The 24,083-nt window shown below is 45.1% G+C and overlaps 1 protein-coding gene across 7 annotated transcripts in view; it reads right to left on the reverse strand.

Moving 5' to 3' along the window:
- Positions 1–24,083, reverse strand: part of PTPN4 (protein tyrosine phosphatase non-receptor type 4) — a 272,694-nt gene that overhangs the window by 61,988 nt on the left and 186,623 nt on the right. For 6 of the 7 annotated variants that reach the window (XM_033945428.1, XM_033945424.1, XM_033945422.1 and 3 more), the window contains 2 exons: positions 7,703–7,786; positions 7,210–7,266 (listed from right to left, as the gene is read on the reverse strand). The exons of the other annotated variant lie outside the window; for it this stretch is intronic. In XM_033945428.1, the coding sequence (XP_033801319.1) occupies positions 7,210–7,266; positions 7,703–7,786 (141 nt within the window). The remainder of the gene's footprint in view (positions 1–7,209; positions 7,267–7,702; positions 7,787–24,083) is intronic. 7 annotated transcript variants of the gene reach the window in all.

The following is a 24,083-nucleotide window of genomic DNA, read 5'->3' on the forward strand; positions in this document are numbered from 1 at the left end:
AAGAAAGGATTGGACAATTTCTTCCTGGAAAAGGGGATAGAGGGGTATAGATAGAGGATTACTGCACAGGTCCTGGACCTGTTGGGCCGCCGCATGAGCGGACTGCTGGGCACGATGGACCTCAGGTCTGACCCAGCAGAGGCACTGCTTATGTTCTTATAGGCTAGGTGGCAAAGTACAGTTGTGAATTAGGAATTGGTTATCGGATAGAAAACAGAGGTTAGGATTACATGGTCATTTTTGCTCAATGGAGGAGAGTAAACAGTGGGGTGCTACAGGGATCTGTACTGGCACTGGTGCTATTTAACTTATTTATAAATGATCTGGAAATTGGAAAAACAAGCGAGGTGCCTGCATGCTTCTGAAGAAAGACTCGACCTTCTCCCATGTTGAATAAGACCCCCATATATTCCAGGGACTGTGTCAGAACTAGGTGGCTCTTTCAAAAGTTCACAATACATCCCAGACTCTAGAGCATCTCCACAACTGCTTCTACCACCTTTTCTCCTTCCATTTGGTATGGTGTTCTGATGAGCCAATCGTCCAACAGGTGCACTTGACAACCCAGGTTCTGATTTCGTAACCTGGCATGTCAGGCGCCTACCACAAAGAAGGTCATGGCAGCAACCTTAATCCCTAATGCTAGAACCTCAAACGCCTCCTGAGGACCATAGCCACTCTGCAGTCATGTGGATCCTTTAAAATTATGCCTCCTTCACTTGGCAGGGAATCTACCTTTCACATAGCAAACATTTGTTGGAATTCCTGATCCATGTATACAGCTTTGTCATGGTTTTAGCAATCTTCAAAGAACCTTCAGCAGTCTCCGGGGCTCTGTGACTAGGATCCTCATGTCAAGGTGTCACAGAAAAGATGTGGGTTGAGCCCGGTTCCCCTCAGAAGAGAACACTGGGAGGGCAGGGTGTGTGGAGGGTCTATCTTTAGTTCTCAAAGGGACTCTTGAGCAATGCAGAGACAGTAAACGGAGGGATCTTCTCCCTGGTCAATGGCTAATATTGCCTCCAAGTCCTCCATATAAGAGACTGCTTCTCCCACCAGGGACGCCTCACTTTGGGACAGTAAACAGATTAAATCTGACACCTCGTCCCTGTACAATGGACCATCAGTCTAAAATAGCCTCATTCTCAGGGAAGAAATGCTCTGAGTATCCAGAGTGGCCTGAGCGCTAGGCCGCTCACTAGTAGATCTGACAGGCAGAGTTTGGCCTTGTGTATAAGCCTGCCAGAGGAGATGAATGAACTCTGCTGCCTTGAGGCTCCAGGAGGTATTTCTTTCCGCCAACATAACCATTTGCCTTGCTCCAGCTTTGGAAAACTGTGGAAGGGCACATGGCACAAAGGTGCTCTTCAGCCACTCATCCAATGCAAATAAAGCATGATATAGGGGTGTTAGGACTCCATCCATGTCAGTTTTGAAGCAAAACGAAGCGTTTTGGAGAAGTTGGAGAACTTTGAAAAAAATTGGGAAATCCAAGATGGCCACCACTGCAGCATTTTGGCACCCCAAAAGTGTCTTCTAAACGCTTCAGGACCGACTAAAAATTAGGATTTTAGATGAGGGGTACCACAGACAACTGCAGAAACAGCCAAAAAACACTTTTCAACCCCCCACCCCTACCCCACTTTCCCCATAGGCTGTCACAGTCTGCCTGCTTCAGCTCTTTTAAAGTGTAGCTGGATCTGAAGGAGATCTCTGTCTCAAGCTGCTGGTCAGCTGCCAGTTGTACCTTAGTTGAACTGACCCTCTCTGACCGCAACGCACAATGCAGAAAAAAGAGGGGGGAGGCAAAGTTACAGCTGGTACCATGAAGAAGGACCACTATTGATGCCTAACTGCTTGTGCTCAAGCTTCTGAACAAGTCAAGAAAGTGAGAAAGTGAGGGCCCGGAATCCTGAGCTCCACAAATCTTCAGCAAGCTGGCTGTACAGGTCCCTGAGGGATACTTGCCAGTTGCAGACTTAAACGTCTACTCCTCTCCAAGCAGGCAAAGCAGTCCCTTTAAGCCGCACAAAAAAAATCCGTGAACAAGCTGAAAAACGAAACAAAAAAAACCCAAACCACTGCAAAACAAAGAAACAAACAGAGCAGATCAGAGAGACACCATGCTCACTTGCATAAGGAAGATCTGAAGGGAGCAGCAGAGACTGTGGAAGAGAAGGAAGAGTTGAAAATCTGCGATTGGCATCTTCTGCAGTATGCTCGCAAGCACAGATGGATAACCCTATGGTTCAGCATACCATCCCTATTGCACTGGAAACTGGATTAGAACAAATCGATCCTATAGAAACATTCAGTGCTAACAAGAATACCTATTTTTCCCACATTCAAACATGCAGACCCTTACCAAGTACAGAATAAGAAACCATAAGCAAAGAATAGAAACTTGGGTAGGCCATTAGACTGGCCATTGTTGGAAACAGGATACTGAGCTTGATGGACCTGCGATCTGTCCCAGTATGGAAGTTCTTAGATAAACTTTAATTGAAACCTCAAGAAGTTGAACTCCGCAAACAGTGCAACACCAGAGAAAAATATACATGCTTTTCTGTACTGTGCAAAATATAGTAAGATAGCAGATGTAAATTTCAAAACCTGATACATTCCATTCCTATGAGTCGGAGTTGTTACCGGTGCAGATGGCACTAAAAAACACTAGTGTGGTTTTGAAAAAGGGGGGGGAGGGGGGGAAGGGGGGAAATAAAGTTAATAAAAATAAAACAAAATAGAAAATATTCCGATACATTTTTGACTTGTTTTCAGAGGCCAATACCACCTTCTTCAGATCAGGATAATTTACCGAGCTAAGGAAGGTGATTTTGGCCTCCAAAAGCTATCAAAAATGAATTTATTCTTTTTTTTTTTTTTAATTGAATCCAATGAAAACATCTCACCTTATTTTCTGGGGAGGTTATTCATTAACCTTTTAAGTGCACTAATACAGCTACCATATTACTTCACTCTAAATTTTAAAAAATATATTTTTTCCCTCTCTTTGTCTTTCCATTTAATTTTTTTAATCATGAAGGTCACAGTCTCCAGTTACTGCTTTCCTGTCCTACTCTTTCCATAGTCTCCTGTCCATTTGACATTTTCCTCTTTCCTCACATTTGCTTCAGTTCTGCTAACTATATCCATTTCTGACATTGATATCTTTTTCATCTTTCTTTCATTTTTCTATCTTTGTTCATTCAGTTTTCATTTTCTTACTATCCAGTCTTCAGTTTAAAAAAAAAAAAATTTTTTTTCTACCTATACCTTTTCATCTCATTCCCTCACTTAGGTCCTCCCATTTTGTTTCTCTTATTTTCCCAGTCTTTCATTAACTCTTCCCTCCTGTCATGCAGCATCTCCTCTCTGTCTCTCTTTCTCCCTCTCTGCCATGCAGCATATGTATTTATGTGTGTGAAGGAATTAATTCAATGAAAGGAATAAAGCTTGTGGGATTAAAAAATGTATACAACTGAATGGATAGAGACGGGAACTCCATTTGTCGAGTAAGTCTCTCTTATCTGTACCCCCCTCCCTTCTTTACTGCCCCCAACTTGGTTTCTTCTACCTTGCTATGTCGTATGCTTGGAACATCCTGATTTGGTACATCAGGCTCCATCTCTGGTGGTATTTAAATCCATGCTGAAAGCCCACTTTATTGAAGCTGCATTTAAGTCCTAACCCAACCCGTTTGTAAAGCACCCATATCTGTTTGTCATTCCCTCTATAGTCTCCTACCCTATCTGCCTCATAATTCTGTGTAATTCCCTAACAGGAGTATGAATAGATTCACCCTTTTTGTCCAGTTTGTAAACTCTTTCAAGCAAGGACTTTCTCTTGCATGATTAATGTACAGTGCTGTGTGCATCTGGTAGAGCTAAAGAAATAATAAATAGTAGTACAGTAGAATCTCTGTTATCCGGCACCCAAGGGGATTAGTGGATACCGGATAACTGTTTTTCTGGTTGAGAGTGTGTTAGAAACGTTGTCTAACACACTCTCAATTCCACCCCCCCCCCTCCAGTTCCAAAGCACCAGCGCAGCAACGGTCCTGAGTCATAAAGCTCTCCTCCTTCCCTTCTTCAAGCCCCAAAGTGACAAAAGCAGGTGACGGTCCCTCGCTACCAACTCCCTTCCCTCCTTCTGATGCGTCACAGGAAAGGCCCTGCCAGGGCTGGCTGTGAGCAGCCTGTTTTTGATGCTGCCTCTTGCTAATTGGCTGTGATCGGCTAAGGAAGGGAGAGAAGGAGGGAGCTTCTCTCCATGATCTCCATTCATCGGGCAAGCCCCTCTCATCTGTACCCTTCTCTTCCACTGCCAACTCCAGGCTCTGTCCCTTCTTTCTTGCGGCGCCGTATACCTAGAACTGGTTACCTGAATCGATATGTTATGCTCCCTCCCTAGCAGCATTCAAATCCAAGCTAAAAGCCCACTTTTTTGAATCTGTTTTCAACTCCTCCACTCACAGCTGTCAGATACCTATACTCACTGTATTATTTCCTCTACCATAATCTCCCCAAACCCGAAATGCTCTGTCTAATGCAGGGACAGTCTATTGTATGTTAAAATGTACAGTACTTTCAAAATAAAAAAATAGTAGTAGTAGTAGGAGACAATGGTCCTCAGAACCCAGGAGACTGCTGCACAAATAGGCCCAGCCAGTCTGGAAGTGCAGCAGCCACCTGCCCAAGAGGACTCCGACAGAGAAGCAAGATCTGCAAAACTGGGTGAGGGTGGAACAGCAAAGAGCAGGGGAGCCTAGGCGTACAGCCATGCCCACACACTGATGCAGCTAAGCTGCTGGAGAAGCTTACAGCTACTACCTTGGCAATCAAGACTGAAAAGGCTTGTAAGGCTTGAAAGACTATGGCCCAAATACTCTAAAATCGCTGTTAAAATCCTGTGGGTTGCTCTGGTGCTGGTAGATTGTCCATAAGCGGAGGGAAGGTGAGGGGAAAATGTGAAAACTTTTTTTTAATGCTGCTTCGGCAGGACAAGTGCCCCCCTCATGCAATTGGGGGCCTGCTTTGGCAGGACAAGTGCCCTCTTCATACAATTGACAGCATGCTTTGACAGGACAAGTGCTTCCCTCATGCAATCGGCAGCCCTCCTCCAAATATTATGAATATCTACCTTGCATGCAATGGGTAACCTAAGCTTTGATGCATGCAGCTCAGATGCACCTTCAACACATGTACCTGAGCTGCATTTTTAACACTACTGGCACTCCCGGACCAGTCAGTAATTTTGGAGTGTTAAAAATTGGTGCTTCATTTTGTACATCAACAGGCAAGCATCGCTCGGAGCACTAGTTTTAATATTAATGACCTCACTATACTACATTTACAGTTGGAGGCTGTTAGGAAGCATGGAAAAGACAGCAAAGAGCCATTATATGAATCAGTAGGTAAAATACTTTGATGCTATACCAGTAAGATTTGATTTAACATTGAACATTAAAGGAATGGTGAGTTTAGAGTATTGGGGCCTATAAGTTGTTGAATCTGGAGATCTGGTGTTTCTTTACAATTTTAGTGACCTGTAAATGTGCTGTGAGATGAAAAAGGTTGAAAATCTTTGCTCTAGAACAGGGGTAGGCAATTCTGGTCCTCAAGAGCCATAGCCAGGTCAGGTTTTCAGGATATCCACAATAAATACGCATGAGATAGATTTGCATTTCAAGGAGGCAGTGCATGCAAATCCATCTCATATATATTCATTGTGGATATCCTGAAAACCTGACCTGGCTACGGCTCTCGAGGACTGAAATTGCCTACCCCTGCTCTAGAACAGAACACAGTACAATGTATCTGAGGAGAAACTCTGAAGCTACTTGAGATTATACAAATAGAAAACTTAAAATTATATCCCAGTGCAGCAATGCCCCACAAGAATCTAAATGCAAACCATTTATCTTAGCTTACATAAAGTCCTTGCACTCCTTTCTCTAGAAATCCGTCGATGATCAAAGAGTAAGGCAGGTGGATTTAATATGAAAAATATTGAAAATGTAATAGCTCCTAATTCTTTTTTCAGCAATGATTAACTGGAGAGAAATGTACATAAATGAGGTTCAACGTGGATAAGTGTAAAGTGATGCATGTTGGTAACAAAAATCTCATGCACAAATACAGGATGTCCGGGGTAGTACTTGGAGAGACCTCCCAGGAAAGAGACTTGGGAGTTATGATCGACAAGTTGATGAAGCTGTTTGCGCAATGTGCAGTGGCGGCGAAAAGAGCAAACAGAATGCTAGGAATGATAAAGAAGGGGATCAAGAACAGATCGGAGAAAGTTATCATGCCGCTGTACCAGGCCATGGTGCGCCCTCACCTGGAGTACTGCGTCTAGCACTGGTCACCGTACATGAAGGACATGGTACTACTCGAAAGGGTCCAGAGAAGAGCGACTAAAATGGTTAAGGGGCTAGAGGAGTTGCTGTACAGCGAGAGATTAGAGAAACTGGGCCTCTTTCTCAAAAAGAGGAGATTGAGAGGGGACATGATTGAAACATTCCAAGATACTGAAGGGAATAGACTTAGTAGATAAAGACAGGTTGTTTACCCTCTCCAAGGTAGGGAGAACGAGAGGGCACTCTCTAAAGTTGAAAAGGGATAGATTCCGTACGAACATAAAAAAGTTCTTCTTCACCCAAAGAGTGGTAGAAAACTGGAACGCTCTCCCGGAATCTGTCATGGGGGAAAACACCCTCCAGGGATTCAAGACAAAGTTGGACAAGTTCCTACTCAACTGGAAAGTATGGAGATGAGGCTGGGCTCATTTAGAGCACTGGTCTTTGACCTAGGGGCCGCCGCATGAACGGACCCAGCAGCGGCAATTCTTATGTTCTTAAGGGGCAAGCTTTGTTTTGTAAATATCATGCCTGTTGCTCTGGCATGACCTGACAGCCTCAAAAGTGCTGGACCTCCTAGTTGGTGCTATATTTGATGTTTGCATTATCAACAGAACAAGTGTGATGATTTATATATCTTACTAAGCACTTTTAAAATGTCTGTTTCTAAGGGGATGGGTTTCGGAGTTTTAACGGGTCTGATTGCTATGAACATGATATAGTAGTTATTGTATTCTTTATACACGGCTTGAAGTGTTCTGTTCTATATCGTCCTTATTATAACCCAATAAAATAAATAGACTGCTTCCGGAGGAAAAATAAATAAAATGTCTGTTTCTCCAACTTACAGATGTTCCTGGAGCCACCCTGGATACTATTACAGGCATTTTCTGATCATAGCCTCCCTTTGGGGGGGAAAAAAAAGATAGATATATAAATCAAAAGATGCAACTACTACTATTCTTTTTTTTTTTTTGTAAAGAAGTATATTCCCCATTCTCATGGAGCCAGCATTATGGTGACTAGATTCTTGCAGATAGGATAGTTGGATGAAAGATTCCTTGTTGGGGTGTTGATATTGTGTACAACAACTTACACCTTCCACAGTGCTTCAATACTTATTTACTGCAAAGTTCAGCCATTTTTCAAAACCCTAAAACTGTGCATTTTGTACCATAATGCTGGCAAACTATGATATTCTCAATATTGAGCAAGCTCCTTCATTTGTATTCAGTAAGGGGTAACTAGTATTCTGTTTGGCATCCTCAATAATATCATCTCTTGAATTAATCAAATATTATGGTGATATTCATGATGACAAAATATAGTAGGTTCCCTTACCTTCACATTAAAGCCAAACCTGCCATTCTCATCTGGTCTCATTCTTATTAGAACTAGATTGTCATGGGGAACAACACCATTTGGCTGTTTAAAAAGAATAAAAAGAAAAAAAAATCAAGGTAAAGTACTTGTAATTCATATATTCTAAACTTCTTTTGTTCTCTCAACGATGATTATAAAAATATAAACTACCTTTGTTCCCCCCACGATGATTATAAAAATACTGAATAAAGGAACTCTGAAAAGACTGCACATCATTTTGGTGTAATATAGACACAACTACTGATATGACAACATTTTTGTATTTGGTATTCAAGTGCATTAGCCAGCTTCACATGGCTTTTACAGACTTTTTTTTTTTTAAAAAAAATTCACTGGTGCTGTGATAACTAACTGGGAAAATATTGAATAACAAGGATTCAAAAATTTTGAAAACAGAGAAGTAAAGACAGCATACCTGTAGGAAAATGTATACTTGTCAGTAGCTGGTGTTAGATGAAAATGTTGTGCTTATGTGGTATGGCAGCTTAGTATGTTCTAGGACACGGATTCTTATGGGTAGAAACTAGATAGATGAATGTTTTAAATAAAGCTTTCCCTCAGCTTCCATTTAGTACACTTATAAATGATCAGCAAGTCTGAATTTGTTGTCTGTGTACCTCATGAACCAGTACTGAATAGTGAAGCCAATCAGCATGTGCCTCCAATATGAGACTATACCATAATAATAATACACAGGTCTGAAAAGATATTGACAAGGAGAGTAACAAATCATGGTAAAACAAATTGTCAGTCCACTGAACAACAAGTCACATCAATTTGGGATGGGTAGCAAGATAATGCCAAAATAATCTTGAAACTGAAAAACATCCATTTAAGACTTAAAATGTTTCTGCTTTCCTGCTCTATGGCAAAAGGTGAAAACAAATAAGGTAAATTTAGGAACAGCAGCAAAATAGTAAAAAAGAAAGATTAGGTTCCTACCTCAATAAGCTTCTTTCTTGTACATAGGTGTGTCATTCTGAACAAATGGGTAGTGAATCCAAACTCGCATGTGTAGAAAGTATTTATCAATCGCAGTTTTCAACTCCCTTCCCCAGTGGAGTGTGCTGTCCCCTTTGGTTTGTACCAAAGTAGGCAATAGCCCTCATTAACAGAATGTAATAAGAAAGGGCACGGAGACACTCCCCGATAACACAGGTCTGCTCTGTTTTGCAAGAAGCAGTGGTGTATCAAGGGGGGTGGTCCACCCCAGGTGCAGATCATGAGGGGGTGGCTTCCGGGATCACGTCATGGTCTGGGAACTTCACTGCTCTACCAGCATCAGGCCTTCCTCTCTGCTGGGTCCTGCCTTCGCGGAAGCAAGAAGTAGGCAGAACCGTAAAAGAGGAAGGCCCGGCACCGGCAGAGCAGCAAGTTAAGGCTGCCAACAAAGAGATAACTCGCATATTCTGGGCCTGGCTTCTAAAGTAGAAGCAATGGTGGCGGTGGCCTTCTCCTGCCGCAACACAAATGACATCACTGTTGATGAGGCACAGAGAAGCCCTGGTGGAGCAGGCCGCAAACAGTCCATTTGGCACAGCTTCTAATGGTCGGCCACTGCTAAAGTTGGAGGCCCGAAGGAATGTCAATCTTACTGGGAGGGGGGGTCCGGAGGTGCTGCACAGAGGGATGGTTGGAAAACTGCTATACAGGGGGATTGGAGGGAGGGATGGAAAGCTGCTGCAAAGGGGGGACAGAGGAAGAATTGTTGGACATGGGCTGGAGGAGAGGAAGGGAGAGATGCAACAAAGAGGTAGAAAGGGTTGAGTGGGAGAAATCCTGCATATGGTGGAGGAGAGAGAGTCCTGCATGGAGAAGAGAGAGGGATAAATGTTGAACATAGGATGGAGAGCAGGGAGAGATGGTGCATGGGGAGAGTGAAAGAAATGTTGCACATGATAATGGAAGGGAAGATGCTGCATGAAAGGGAATAGAGTGCATTACTTGTTTAGGGCCTCAATGCCCTAATCATGCAATTTGACATGAGCTCTGCCTTCGACTTGGTGGACCATGGGAAACTATTACAATGCTTAGACGCAATTGGAATCAGAGGAGAGGTATTAAACTGGTTTCGAGGTTTCCTTATATCACGTACCTACCAAGTCCGTTTTAATTACGATCTCTCTGATACATGGAGCAATCCATCTGGCGTGCCACAGGGATCACCATTATCCCCACTGCTCTTCAATTTTTACATGGCCTCATTGGGTGCACAATTGTCCCAGCTGGTGATAAAACTATTTAGCTATGCTGATGACTTTATGATAATTATCCCATTTACTACCTCTGTCTCAGAAGTCATCCCCAAAGCAACAGAAGTACTAAATCGGATGGAGCAATGTATGACTGAATTCAGACTAAAGCTAAATTCAGAGAAAACAACATTTTTTATAGCATCGCCACGCCCACTTGACACTAAAGCAACATTGTGCATCAATAATCTTAGTTATCCCATTCAACCCACTATGAAGATACTGGAAGTAACACTGGACCAGAGCCTGACCATGAAAGACCAGGTAGACTCCCTGATTAGAAAGATCTTTCTCAATCTCTGGAAGCTTCGGTCAATCAGAGCTTACTTCGATGTCTCATCATTTAGAATTCTGGTACAATCCCTCATACTGAGTCAACTCGATTATTGTAACATCGCCTACTTGGCCTCTCCCAGAAGAACATGCGGCGATTGCAACTGGTACAAAAGGCAGCAGTTAGGTTACTTTGTGGACTGAAGAAGTTTGATCACGTGACACCTTCCTATCAACTTCTGCACTGGCTACCGATGGAGGCACGTGTGAAATTCAAGTTTTTGCTTCAAGGTACTTTACGGCTGTGACACGTATGTGAAACGGATGTTATGAAAGAATTATTAATATTGAATGACACTGCCTAGGATCCATGATAGCTGTTACAAGGAAACACAAGTATTATGAGAACGAGCAAGGACTTTTCAGCACCTATTGAGCAGGTCCTCAGGCAGGCTAACACATAACATTCCACAAGCATTCAGTTAACTCAATCCACAAGGAAAGGGATGGGAAATTAGCTCATGAGGCAAACACATACTAATTAGTAAACATCCTCCCGACATTGGGATGGGAAATTAGTTCACGAGGCAGGCTAGGAGTATATTGATTGGTAAACATCCTCCCGGCATTCACTTAACTCAATCCACAAGGATAGGGGGATAAGGAGAAATTAGGTTCTTACCTGCTAATTTACTTTCTTTTAGCTTCTCCAGACCAGTAGAGGTTAACTTTACGAATGGGTATATATCTAATCATGACCAGCAGGTGGAGACTGAAAACAAAACTTTGGGACAGTATATACTATCCTCCCTTCTCTATTTCCCTCAGTCTGCCGAATAGCCAAGCAGAACCAAGAACTGGAAAACAGGAAGAAAACAATACTCCGAACAGGAGTAACAAATAACATACCCAAATGCTGTTGGAAAATGCAGAGGAGAAATACCCGAAGGAAAATGTCCCCACAGCTCGCCAGCTAAGCCAGCCGAGCCACAGCCGCTGTTCTTTAATTCTCCCCGGCCCTAGAAAAATACTAGAACCCGCAGCAAAAAACAAAAACTGCCCGCGAAAACAGCCCCAACAACAACAACAACAACAGACAGGGTGGGGACCTCTACTGGTCTGGAGAAGCTAAAAGAAAGTAAATTAGCAGGTAAGAACCTAATTTCTCCTTCTTTAGCACTCTCCAGACCAGTAGAGGTTAACTTTACGAATGGGACGTACCAAAGCAGTCCCTCTCACGGGCGGGACCCCCGAAGGGCCGATACCAGAACACGCTCACCGAACACCGCGTCCCGACGCGCCTGAACATCTACCCGATAATGTCTAACAAAAGAATACAAGGAGGACCAAACCGCAGCCTTACAAATATCCACCGGAGGCACGAGCGACGACTCAGCCCAAGAAGCCGCCTGACCCCGAGTGGAATGAGCCTTGAGAAACTCCGGAACAGGCTGCTGTTTCAGAAGATAAGCGGAAGCAATCGTCTCCTTGATCCAGCGCGCAATAGTAGCCTTAGAAGCGCCAGCTCCCCGACGAGGACCAGCCAGGAGGACAAAGAGATGATCGGACTTCCGGAATTCCTGGGTCCGCTGCACATCAGAGCGAAGGACCCGACCGACATCCAACTTGCGCAGCTGCCGTTGCTCAGAAGAGCCCTCCCGACCACCCAAGACCGGGAGAACCACCGATTGATTGACATGAAAAGGAGAAACAACCTTCGGCAGAAAGGAAGGAACAGGCCGCAAGACGACCCGCTCCCTAGACAACTCCAAGAAGGGAGCCCTACAAGAGAAAGCCTGCAGCTCAGAAATACTCCTAGCAGAAGTAATGGCCACCAAAAAGACCGCCTTCAAAGTAAGGTCCTTCAAAGAACAGTCGTCCAAGGGCTCGAAAGGCGGGCGCACCAAAACAGAGAGAACCAGATTAAGATCCCAAGAGGGAACCGAGGGCCGTAGGGGAGGCCTAAGCAACTTGGCCGCCCGCAGAAACCGAATCACATCAGGAAGAGCCGATAAACGCTGACCTGACACCAACCCTCGAAAGGTCGACAGGGCCGCAAGATGAACCCGGAGAGAAGACCAAGCCAGGCCTCTATCCAGGCCATCCTGCAAGAACTCTAGAATGTTAGGCAGAGAAGCGCGAAAAGAGGTCACTCCCCGCGCCCGACACCATTCCTCAAAGAGACGCCAAACCCGCACATAAGCCCGAGAGGTAGAAAGCCTCCGGGACCCCAACAGTGTAGCGATCACCTTGTCTGAATATCCCTTCTTGCTAAGGCGACCCCTTTCAAGAGCCACGCCGTAAGACAGAAGAGAGACGGGTCGAACAAGGGAATGGGACCCTGCATCAGAAGGTCGTCCGAGAGAGGCAGAGGAAGAGGAACCGCCACCAGGTGTCTCACCAGATCCGCATACCACGGACGTCGAGGCCAATCCGGAGCCACCAGCACCACCAAACCCGGATGGTGAACAATGCGAAGAAGCACTCTGCCCACCAGCGGCTAAGGAGGGAACACATACAACAGCCCCTCCGTTGGCCACGGCTGGACCAGAGCATCCAGACCCTCGGCCAGCCCTTCCCTGCGACGACTGAAGAAGCGGGGCACTTTGGCGTTGCCACTCGTGGCCATCAGGTCCATCAGGGGCTGCCCCCAATCTTGCACTATCAACCGAAACGCTCCGGCGCCGAGAAACCACTCTCCTGGATCCAGGAAGTGACGACTGAGGAAGTCTGCCTGAACATTTTCTACCCCGGCTATATGAGAAGCCGAGAGGTCCAGAAGATGGGACTCCGCCCAAACCATGAGCCGAGCCGCCTCCTGCGCCACAGGAGTGCTCTTGGTGCCCCCCTGACGATTGACATAAGCCACCGCCGTGGCATTGTCCGACAGGACTCTGACCGACTTGCCCAGCAAAAGGGAGTGGAAAGCTAACAGCGCCAGCCTGACCGCTCTGGTCTCCAACTCGTTGATCGACCAGGAGGCCTCCTCCGCGGACCAGGTGCCCCGAGCTGAGTGGCCCATAAACTGAGCCCCCCAACCGAGGAGACTCGCATCCGTAAGGAGCACCGTCCACTGCGGGAGATCCAGACCCACCCCCTGAACCAGGTGAGGGGTCCGGAGCCACCAGCGCAGACTGCAGCGCGCCAAGCCTCGCAGGGGAACCGGAACATCCAAATCTTGCCTCCGGGGAGACCACCTCCGGAGCAGAGCATACTGAAGAGGACGCATGTGGGCCCGCGCCCACCTCACCACGTCCAGGGACGCCGCCATTGACCCCAGGACTTGGAGGAAATCTCGCGCCCGAGGACCCCGGGACGCCAAAAGCAGGCGAATCTGAGATTGCAATTTGCTCACCCGGGCCTCTGGAAGGAAGACCTTCCCCAAGGAGATGTCGAACATAACCCCAAGGCACTCCAGACGCTGAGCCGGGACCAACCGACTCTTGGAAAGGTTGACCACCCAGCCCAGCGACCGGAGAAACTCCACCACCCGAGCCGTAACCCGGGAGCTCTCCTGCAACGACTTTGCCCGAATCAACCAGTCGTCCAGGTAGGGGAGAACCAGGATGCCCACCGACCGCAAGGCTGCCGCGACGACCACCATTACCGTGGTGAACGTCCGAGGAGCCGTGGCCAGACCAAAGAGAAGCGCACAGAACTGAAAGTGCCGCCCCAAGATCGCAAAGCGAAGGAAGTGCTGATGAGAGGCCCGAATTGGAACCTGCAAGTAGGCCTCCGTCAGATCGAGAGACATCCAGGATGGGCCGAAAGGTCCCCTCCTTTATGGCCACCACAAAGTAAATGGAGTACCTGCCGGTGCCCCACTCCGTAGGGGACACCGGCACCACTGCCTCGAGATCTAGCAAACGCTGAAGGGTCTGACGAAAAGCCTGCGTCTTCCATGGAGTCTGACATGGAGAAGCGAGGAAAAAGGTCCGGCAGAGAGCGGGTAAACTCCAGAGCGTAACCGTCCCGCACCACCTCAAGGACCCACTGATCGGACGCGATCTCGGCCCATTTGGGGAAAAATTTGCGCAGCCGGGCCCCCACCGGAACCAAAGGGGGCGCCGGCAAGGAGTCATTGCGCAGGACGGGAAGCGGGGGAACCGGCGGAGGGATTCCCTGCCCCCCGACGGGCCCCCCGAAAGGGCTGCATGCGCTGGAAGAACCGACCCCGGGAAAAACCCTGAGCCGGGAAAGAAGCAGCCCCACGCCCCGGGCGATACTTGCGAAATTCCCGCAAACGCCCCCGGGCAGCCCCACACCTAGACGCAGGGCGGGCACGGTCCTCAGGCAGACGGGGCACCTTCGAGTCCGTCAGAGTCTGAATCAACTCATCTAATTCCTCTCCAAACAAAAAGACCCCCTAAAGGGAACTTTAGTAAACTTAGCTTTGGACGCAGAATCCGCCGCCCAAGCGCGCAGCCACAAAATACGCCGCGCGGCCATGCCATAGACTTAGCCGAAATCCGCACCAAGTCATAAAGAGCATCTGAGAGGAACGAGGCAGCCATCGCAATCTTCGCTACCTCCTGATCCACTAGAGACCAGTCATCAGACTCCCGATCCAGGACACGCTCAGCCCACCGAAACACGGCGCGAGCGACTAGCTCCCCACAAACAGCCGCCTGGACCCCAAAGGCAGAGACATCAAAATCATACTTAAGAAGAGTCTCTAACGCACGCGCCTCCGAGACCCTAAGAGCAGAACCGTCCATAACAGGCACGGTATGCCGCTTAGGAAGTGCCGAGACCACCGCGTTCCCCATTGGCGAAATTAAGGTAGCCCTACCTCCCTCCGGGACGGGATACCCAAGAGCCAAGGCGCACACCAAACGAAACTGCGCCCATAGGCCACTGCGCCAACACAAAATCCCGCAAATCCTGACGCACAGGAAAAGAGCGGGAACCAGGACAGACCCCCTGAAGCAGAGGGGCCCCCATACGCGGGGTCTCCGGCGGCGCCACTGCAAAAATGCAGCACCAAGGAGACCTGCTACACAGGTCTAAAAGCTCATCCCTCTGAATAAAAAAGCGCACCACGGACGCATCTGCTCTGGAAGACGGGAAACCCGCCGCCCCGCTGCCAACAGGCGTCCCCTCTAGAGGATCCTGGAAGCCCGCCAAAGCAGCCAGGTCCTCAACCAGGCCAACACGCTCCTCCGCCCACCAATTCGCAATCCAAGCCCCCCCGCGGGCGCTTGGATGAGGGAGGAGGAAGAGGGGACGCCAAACGAAAAGAGGGAGGCAAAGCCATAGGGGGCGCGGAGGGAAACCCCCCCCGAAACCCCCCAGGCGCACGTGGGACCCCCAAAAGTCCGCACAAAGAAAGAAAATAAATTGGGGGCAAAAAACCCCTGGGGGTCCCCAGGGACTCCCTGCCCCAGCAGGGGTCCATGCTGAAACCTGCCCCTGTGTTCGCCATACAGGGGGAAGGTCACCTGAGGTTGCAGACAAAATGGAGGGGCCAGACAAAGAAAATGGCGAAGTTCCCGCCAAAAATGCTCCCTCCATGGCCTGTAGCGGCTGAGAAGACTGAACAGTCCCAGCCGCTAAGACAGGCAAGTCGGCATCAGCTGTCAAAAAATCAGCTGAGAGGGAATCCTTCGGGGAATCCCTCCGTGGGCGGTTGTGGAAGACCGGGCTTCCCCACTGCTCCAAGCCGACTCGCGAGGCACCATCGGCGGGGAGCTCTGGGCGCCTGCAGCCGCTGCCGACGGAGCTCCACCACCTCACCGACCCAAACCGCCGAGTTCAGGCCGGCCGCGAGTGCCTCGCGGCTGGACTAAAATTGTGGCCTACTCCCCCGGAGAAGGGCACAATTGCTCCAGACGCGACCTAGCTATAAAAAAGTGCTGGTTACATGAAAAAATACAGTAAAATACAGTTTTCTTAAAGGGAAACAACCCTTCAGACCAGCACTACCTCAGGATTTTTTTTTTTTTTTTTTTTTTTTTACAGAACAGACTCCACAGGCTCTCGAAGCAATATGCCTTGCTTGACTTAGGGGGCAAGGCTTACTGCTGAGGCTCCTCTAAAAAAATGTGGGGAGGTGGAGGAAGTGGGGGGAGGGACCCCGCTCGTGACCCGCCGGGTTTGACACCCCCGAGGTCGGACGGACCCCCAAACAGGGCCCGACCAAGCTCCGTCCGGCCAAAAACAGGGACAATAAACCCCTAAACAAATTCCAACAGCCCTACCAAGAGAGATGGGTACAGATCACTCAACACCTGCTGGAGACTGAAAGAAGACTGAGGGAAATAGAGAAGGGAGGATAGTATATACTGTCCCAAAGTTTTGTTTTCAGTCTCCACCTGCTGGTCATGATTAGATATATACCCATTCGTAAAGTTAACCTCTACTGGTCTGGAGAGTGCTAAAGAAATACTGTTTCCCCTAGAAAGAAAAGCAGAGAGGACATTTCCACTACTGACAAGCTGTGTGATGATATTTTGTGAGTAAGCCTCCTGATCGTATGGAAAGTGACAGAATAATGATGTAATAACCGGTAACGTATTAATTCAAACTCTGTACTTAATCAATGATTATGGCTAGAAATATTGTATATATGTAATAAAATGGCTAGAAATATTGTATATAGGTAATAAAACTTAATATGTATACTATTTTGATTTCCTGGCATTCTGTCCAGTGCGGATAGTGACTGAAGGTATTTGGTAAGCCTTTTTAAATAGTAATACATTAATTGGCGTAGTCGGCAGGATTTCTCTAAAGAAAACCTGAGCGCTCTTGTGATACAGGAATGTTCAGGAAGAGAGAGAAATCCTCAAAAGAACCTACAGAGGTGCCCAGCTGGACCGAGGCATCGTATAATTTAATAGCACAAGAACTAGCCAATAATCATGGATTAGCAGAGTCATGGGAAAAGGTTCTGGGAAGTGCAGAACCAATTGATCTTGTACAAGTTTAGAAAAATGCCCCGATAAATTGGGTGAGGTAGTTGCCCCGATAAATCAGGTGATGTGGTTGCTCTGGGTTCTGGGAAGTGCAGAACCAATTGTTCTTGTACAAGTTTAAAAAAAAAAAAAAAAAAAAGTTGCCCCGATGGATCGGGTGATGTAGTTTAGAGAAATAAAAATGCCCCGATGGATCGGGTGATGCAGTTGCTCTGGGTTCTGGGAAGTGCAGAACCAATTAATCTTGTACAAGCTTTAGAAAAATGCCCCGATGAATCGGGTGATGATCTTGTACAAGCTTTAGAAAAATGCCCCGATGAATCGGGTGATGATCTTGTACAAGCTTTAGAAAAATGCCCCGATGAATCGGGTGATGATCTTGTACTAGCTTTAGAAAAATGCCCCGATGAATCGGGTGATGATCTTGTACAAGCTTTAGAAAAATGCCCCGACGAATCGGGTGATGATCTTGTACAAGCTTTAGAAAAATGCCCCGATGAATCGGGTGATGATCTTGTACAAGGTTTGGAAATATGCCCCGATGAATAGGGTGATGTAGTTTAGAAAGATGCCCCGATTTATCGGGTGATGTAGTTGGCTCGAAGGAGCTGGGTATTAGCAGTTCATATTGCTGCCACAAAATATAAGAGGGGGCGCGGTCGAGTAAATAGGATGTTGAAGTAAAAGTTCCTTTGTTTAAAAGAGCAAACTGCAAAAGGAGGGATTTTCACCCCCACCTTTTTCCTCCTTCGGCGGGCTTTTTGAGTTACCAGGCAGAGGGGAGGGGGAAGTGGGAGGAAGCAGGAAAGAAAGAAAAAGAAAAAAAAAAATAGAGAGAGACAGCATGGAGTCTGTCTGCAATTCTACGAATGTTGCAAAAACAGGGATCGATATTTAAAATATGCTTAAATATTAACAAATTATGGATTTAAATGTAGGAACTTGTAATGAAATTAATAATGTAAGTAAGGAACCAAAGGGTTTATGGATAAAACTTTACCAGCCTTATGCTATTTGAAGTTCCGATCAGCCGATATAAGGTACTTGAAGTTAATTGAAAGTTGTTTTGCTGTTCAGGAAACAAAGAAAGTTTAAGTATGTTGATTTAAGTTTGAAAGAGTTTCTGCAGGGTAGATCTATGCTGTTAAGAACAATGGAGGTAATTAAGGAACTATTTGCTTTGCCTGATGTAGCCTGAATTTTTTTTTCTTCAGCACTGTTAGCAGAAAGAAGTCAGACCCTAAATTCAGCTTGAGGTACAGATAGAGCAAGATAGTAAATTACATGAGTTTGACATATTGACATACAAACTAAGAAAGGGCAGTTGGATTTATTAATTAAATAAATCCAACAAAAATACAAGGACCGGCAACGTCGGTAAAATTTTTAGGAATTCAGTGGAATAGAGGATATTAGGGAAATCACAGAGAAAGCAAAACGAAAAATATTAGATTTTCCCACTCCAAAGAATATACAAGGTAACTAGTAAAAAATATGAGTTTATGTGGGGAGAAGAACAGCAGGTTGCTTTTGAAAAGTCAAATAGAGTAGGATATGCTCAGGAACAAAGTATTATTAAATGGAAATGGTACATTTCCCAAAGAGCTAAAATAGGTGAGCATGGGGTAGTTACTTTGCACGAAAAAATAGCTAATATTCCTAACGGAGAGCTGGAAATCATAAAGCCAGTATATGCTCATGAATCCCCAGTGAAATGGGGAGTGGAATATCTTTTTACTGACTCCTGGTCGGTCGCTAATGGTCTTGCTACATGGTTAATGGGGTGGAAGTCCCATTATTGGTTAGCTGTGGGGTAAAGAATTGTGGCAAGACATAGAAAAAATTGTACAGGAGACAATAGTGTCAGTATTTCATGTAGATGCACATATGCCTGTTGATTCAATGGAACGATTGTTTAATTCCCAAGCAGATGCCGCAGCTACCATTTCTGTAACAACTACTAATGAAATTCCTAAGGTGGAAGAATGGTTGGAAGGTACAGCCATTTGGACACATCAGAAAAGTGGACATCTTGGAGAAAAAGCTACTTACAGGTGGGCTCAGGAATGAGAGATTCCTTTGACGATAGATGTGATCAAACATGTGATCGGAAAATGTCCGGTGTGTCAACATATCAAGAACGGGAAGTACCACATAAGGTAATGGGGCACATGGGCAGGGGGCGATTTGCCAGCCCAGATTTGGCAAATGGGTTTCATAGGACCGTTACCCGAAAGTCATAAATGTAAATATATGTGTACTGCTGTAGATTATTATTAGCATTCCCTTGTGCTTCTGCGTCACAATGGAGCACTCTAAGGACTTTAGACACGATTATTCAGTATTATGGTATGCCCTTACAAATACATTTTACGGGAGGGCAGATAAAAGAATATGCTAAGGAAAATAATATTGAATGGGTATATCACATGCCCTATTATCCCCAGGCAGCGGGATTAATTGAATGGATGAATGGACTTTTGAAAGAGGCCCTTAAAAAACTAACTACAGATGACAAATATGGGCAGTGGAGGGATAATGTAACCCCCAATTTGACGATTGGGAAACTGTCCATAGCCAAAATCTGGATTAGCAATCCTAAAGGACCTCCGGAACCAGCGGAGGTGATTGCAATCGGGAAAGATAAGGCACTCCTTGTAATGAAACCGGGAGTGGAAAAATGGGAATATGTCCCTCAGGAGAAATGTTATTTGAGAGAGTAATAATGTTTTCTGAAACTTGCAGATATGCGTGTGCCTTGGAATCCTTGGAATATGGTATGGGGTAAGAGGCGCTGCCCCCGGGCGACGTATTACAGTTAAAGAAGGGGTCGTTACGTCATGGAGATGGAAGCATTCTTCAATGAATCGGAAGCAAGATAACTTCACTTGCAGCGCTAACTCCAGATGTATCATTGCAAATGTGACAACAAGAGACCATACATGGATTACAGAAATTAAAAGCAATGAACACACTAGAAATGAGCAAATATGGAGGACCGTGTTTACCAGAAGTACAATGTAATGATATGTGTAAATATGTAGTGTTACCCCTCATACTGGGGGAACCTCAGAAACAATTTTTCTGAGCACCTAAATTTAACGGACAAATGATTGATATGAATACATTTTGTGACTCCACATTGCAAGGGCGAATTTGTAAATTACAATCAATAATATATGATGTGTGTGAATGGACTATATTATTGAAATAGCACCACGCGTAATATGTGTGGTGACTAATGAGCCAATAATACCAAAAAATGATAGTACCCTTTGCAGGATGCTTACACAATATGTCAACACTTCTTTGGCAGAATCAAACTTATGTTTGAACACCTGATATAGGATTCTGGGAGAACAACTTTTCCGTTCCAAATTGGGATTTAAAGTTGGGAAAGTTAAAAGCTATAATACTAGGATAAATCAGTCCATAAGGAATTTGAACAAAAGCATCACTAGATTAGTAATTATACTAACCATAATAATACTTGTTCTGTCCTTGTGGAATTGTTATGTGGTTTATGGACTATGCTGTAAACCAACACGACCCACGATGGTATCCTATGGCAGTATCACTCAATAAGGACCGAATGTGACACGTATGTGAAACGGATGTTATGAAAGAATTATTAATATTGAATGACACTGCCTAGGATCCATGATAGCTGTTACAAGGAAACACAAGTATTATGAGAACGAGCAAGGACTTTTCAGCACCTATTGAGCAGGTCCTCAGGCAGGCTAACACATAACATTCCACAAGCATTCAGTTAACTCAATCCACAAGGAAAGGGATGGGAAATTAGCTCATGAGGCAAACACATACTAATTAGTAAACATCCTCCCGACATTGGGATGGGAAATTAGTTCACGAGGCAGGCTAGGAGTATATTGATTGGTAAACATCCTCCCGGCATTCACTTAACTCAATCCACAAGGATAGGGGGATAAATACTGTTTCCCCTAGAAAGAAAAGCAGAGAGGACATTTCCACTACTGACAAGCTGTGTGATGATATTTTGTGAGTAAGCCTCCTGATCGTATGGAAAGTGACAGAATAATGATGTAATAACCGGTAACGTATTAATTCAAACTCTGTACTTAATCAATGATTATGGCTAGAAATATTGTATATATGTAATAAAATGGCTAGAAATATTGTATATAGGTAATAAAACTTAATATGTATACTATTTTGATTTCCTGGCATTCTGTCCAGTGCGGATAGTGACTGAAGGTATTTGGTAAGCCTTTTTAAATAGTAATACATTGGCTTAGCCCCTAAATATATAACAGACCTTTTCTCCTTCACAACCAACAGATTCAGGAGAACCTCACATCCGAACTTTTGTTTCTCCACTGGTTAGAGGTTGTAAATTTAAAAGTCATGGCCAACATCTTTTCTCACATCAAGCAGCATTATGGGGTAAAGACCTGGAACAACTGCTTGTGCCTACTACTTATAGGGAATTCAGGAAACACCTAAAAACACATGTGTTCCTGAAGTACTTAGGTAACTGACCTATACAATCTTAGCCCTCAACAAATGATCTTTAGAACTGTTATTCACTAACTCTGAACTTTGTTTATTCCACTCGATCTGTAATACCTTTTAATCATTGTAAACCACTTAGAACTTCACGGTCCTGCGGTATATTAATTGTTATTATTATTATTAGAGAGGTTTGACTCAGGGAACAAGGCAGGGAGAGTGAGAGAGAGATGATAAACAGTGGGAAAGAAACAGAAATGTTAGATATGGTAATGGAAGGGAAGGCAAACAACCCCAAGGCAAATGCACAACAAAGAAGAAATGTGGAAGGAAACATACACTAGAGAATGACATGGGGACAAATTTTTCCCTGTCCCCGCAGGAACTCAATTTCCTTGTCCTGTCTTCGCGGGTTTTGTCACTGTCCCTACCCCATTCATATAAGCTCTGTCTTAATCGCACAAGCCTTGAACATGATTTTAAAGGATGGGCCAGGAAAAGAACTCACAGGGATGGGATGGGAAAATGAGTTCCCGCGGGGATGGGGGAAATTTGTGCCCTTGCCATACTCTACCGTACACATCAACCTGCGATAAACCAGAGTTTACTGAATACAACCAACTATTAAAATACAAACATATGAAGTGACCAATCATCTTGCGATTCCTTCCAGACTCGACATAGTCTGTTTTTCGGCTTCAAAAAGGAAGCCTGCTTCAGGGGTATAGATAACAATCCGATAGATGGCATAGGAGCACTTAAACATCTGAAAATAAAAGTGCTATATATCAAAATTTGAAAAACTGATGAGAACTCCGATTTAAAAAAAGTGACGTATCGCTCGAGAGCTGCATAGCTGCACATACACGAACAGCATGAATTCATTCTGTTCGTGTATGTGCAGCTACACAGCTCTCGAGTGATACGTTTAACTGCTTTTTTGAATCTGTTTTCAACTCTTAACTCCCACTCAGTGCTGTCAGATACCTATACCCACTGTATCATTTCCTCTACCCTAATCTCCCCAACCCTGTCTAAATTAGATTGAAAGCTCTTCTGAGCAGGGACTGTTTATTTTATGTTAAAATGTACAGCGCTATAGAAATAATAAATAGCAGTAGTAATAGTCATGGAATCCACTCCTGCTACTATAAGCGAGGGGAAAGGGAATGCGATGGAAATCGGTATGGCAGGCAAGCGCCATAATTGAGGCCAGTGCTGATGCTTTAATTCCCAAGGCTAAGACCTCAAACAGTCTAAGCTGCCATTAAAGCTTACTCCAACCTATCCAAACCATCTCCTTTACGGGATTCAGACTGTGAAAGACTGCCCATTCATATTTTAATTAGAGATTCTCTGTGTTCATCCCACACTTTTTTGAATACTGTCACAATTTTCCTCTCCACCACCTCTCTAGGGAGGGCATTCCAGGCATCCACCACCCTCTCCATGTAAAAGAATTTCCTAACTTTACTCCTAAGTCTATCAACATTCAACTTCAATTTATGTCCTCTAGTTTTACCAATTTCCCTTCTCTAGAAAATATTTGGTCCTATATTAATACCTTCCAAATATTTAAATGTCTGTATCATGCCACCCCTGTCCCTGCTCTCCTCCAGAGTACACACGTTAAGGTCTTCTAATCTCTTCTTGTAGTTCCTCTGGACTGCTTCAAATCTTCTTATATTCTTAGCCAGGTGCGGCCTCCAAAACTGAACACAATACTCCAAGTGAGGCCTCACCAATGACCTGTAGAGGGGAATCAACACCTCCTTTCTAGTGGTGTGAATTAGAATCATGTGAACCAGACATGTCTTCTTTTTTCATGCCCACCCTCCATCTTTCTTCTGTGTCCCTATCTGTCCTGTCCAGCATATAACATAAGAATAGCCTTACTGGGTCAGACAAATGGTCCATCTAGCCCAGTATCCCGTCTTCACGGAGGCCAATCCAAGTCACAAGCAACTGGTAAAAGCCCAAATAGTAGCAGCATTCCATGCTACAGTCCCATGTTTGGCTAAACAGCAGATTATGGACTTTTCCTTCAGGAACTTGTCCAAACCTTTTTTTAAACCAGCTACATTAACTGCTCTTACCACATCCTCTGGCAGTATGTTCCAGAGCTTAACTATTCTCCGAGTGAAAAAATATTTCCTCCTATTGGTTTTAAAAGCATTACTCTAACTTCAGAGTGTTCCCTAGTCTTTGTAAATCTTGATGCAGTAAAAAAAAAATTGATCCACTTGTATCTGTTCTACACCACTCAGGATTTTGTAGACTTCACGCATATCTTCCCTCAGCCATCTCTTTTCCAAGCTGAAGAGCCCTAACCTCTTTAGTCTTTCCTTATATGAGAGGAATTCTACCCCCACCTCGCCTCCTCTATGCAGCTTCCTATTTCCT

Source organism: Geotrypetes seraphini, chromosome 5, assembly GCF_902459505.1.
Source record: "Geotrypetes seraphini chromosome 5, aGeoSer1.1, whole genome shotgun sequence".
Taxonomy (NCBI): domain Eukaryota; kingdom Metazoa; phylum Chordata; class Amphibia; order Gymnophiona; family Dermophiidae; genus Geotrypetes; species Geotrypetes seraphini.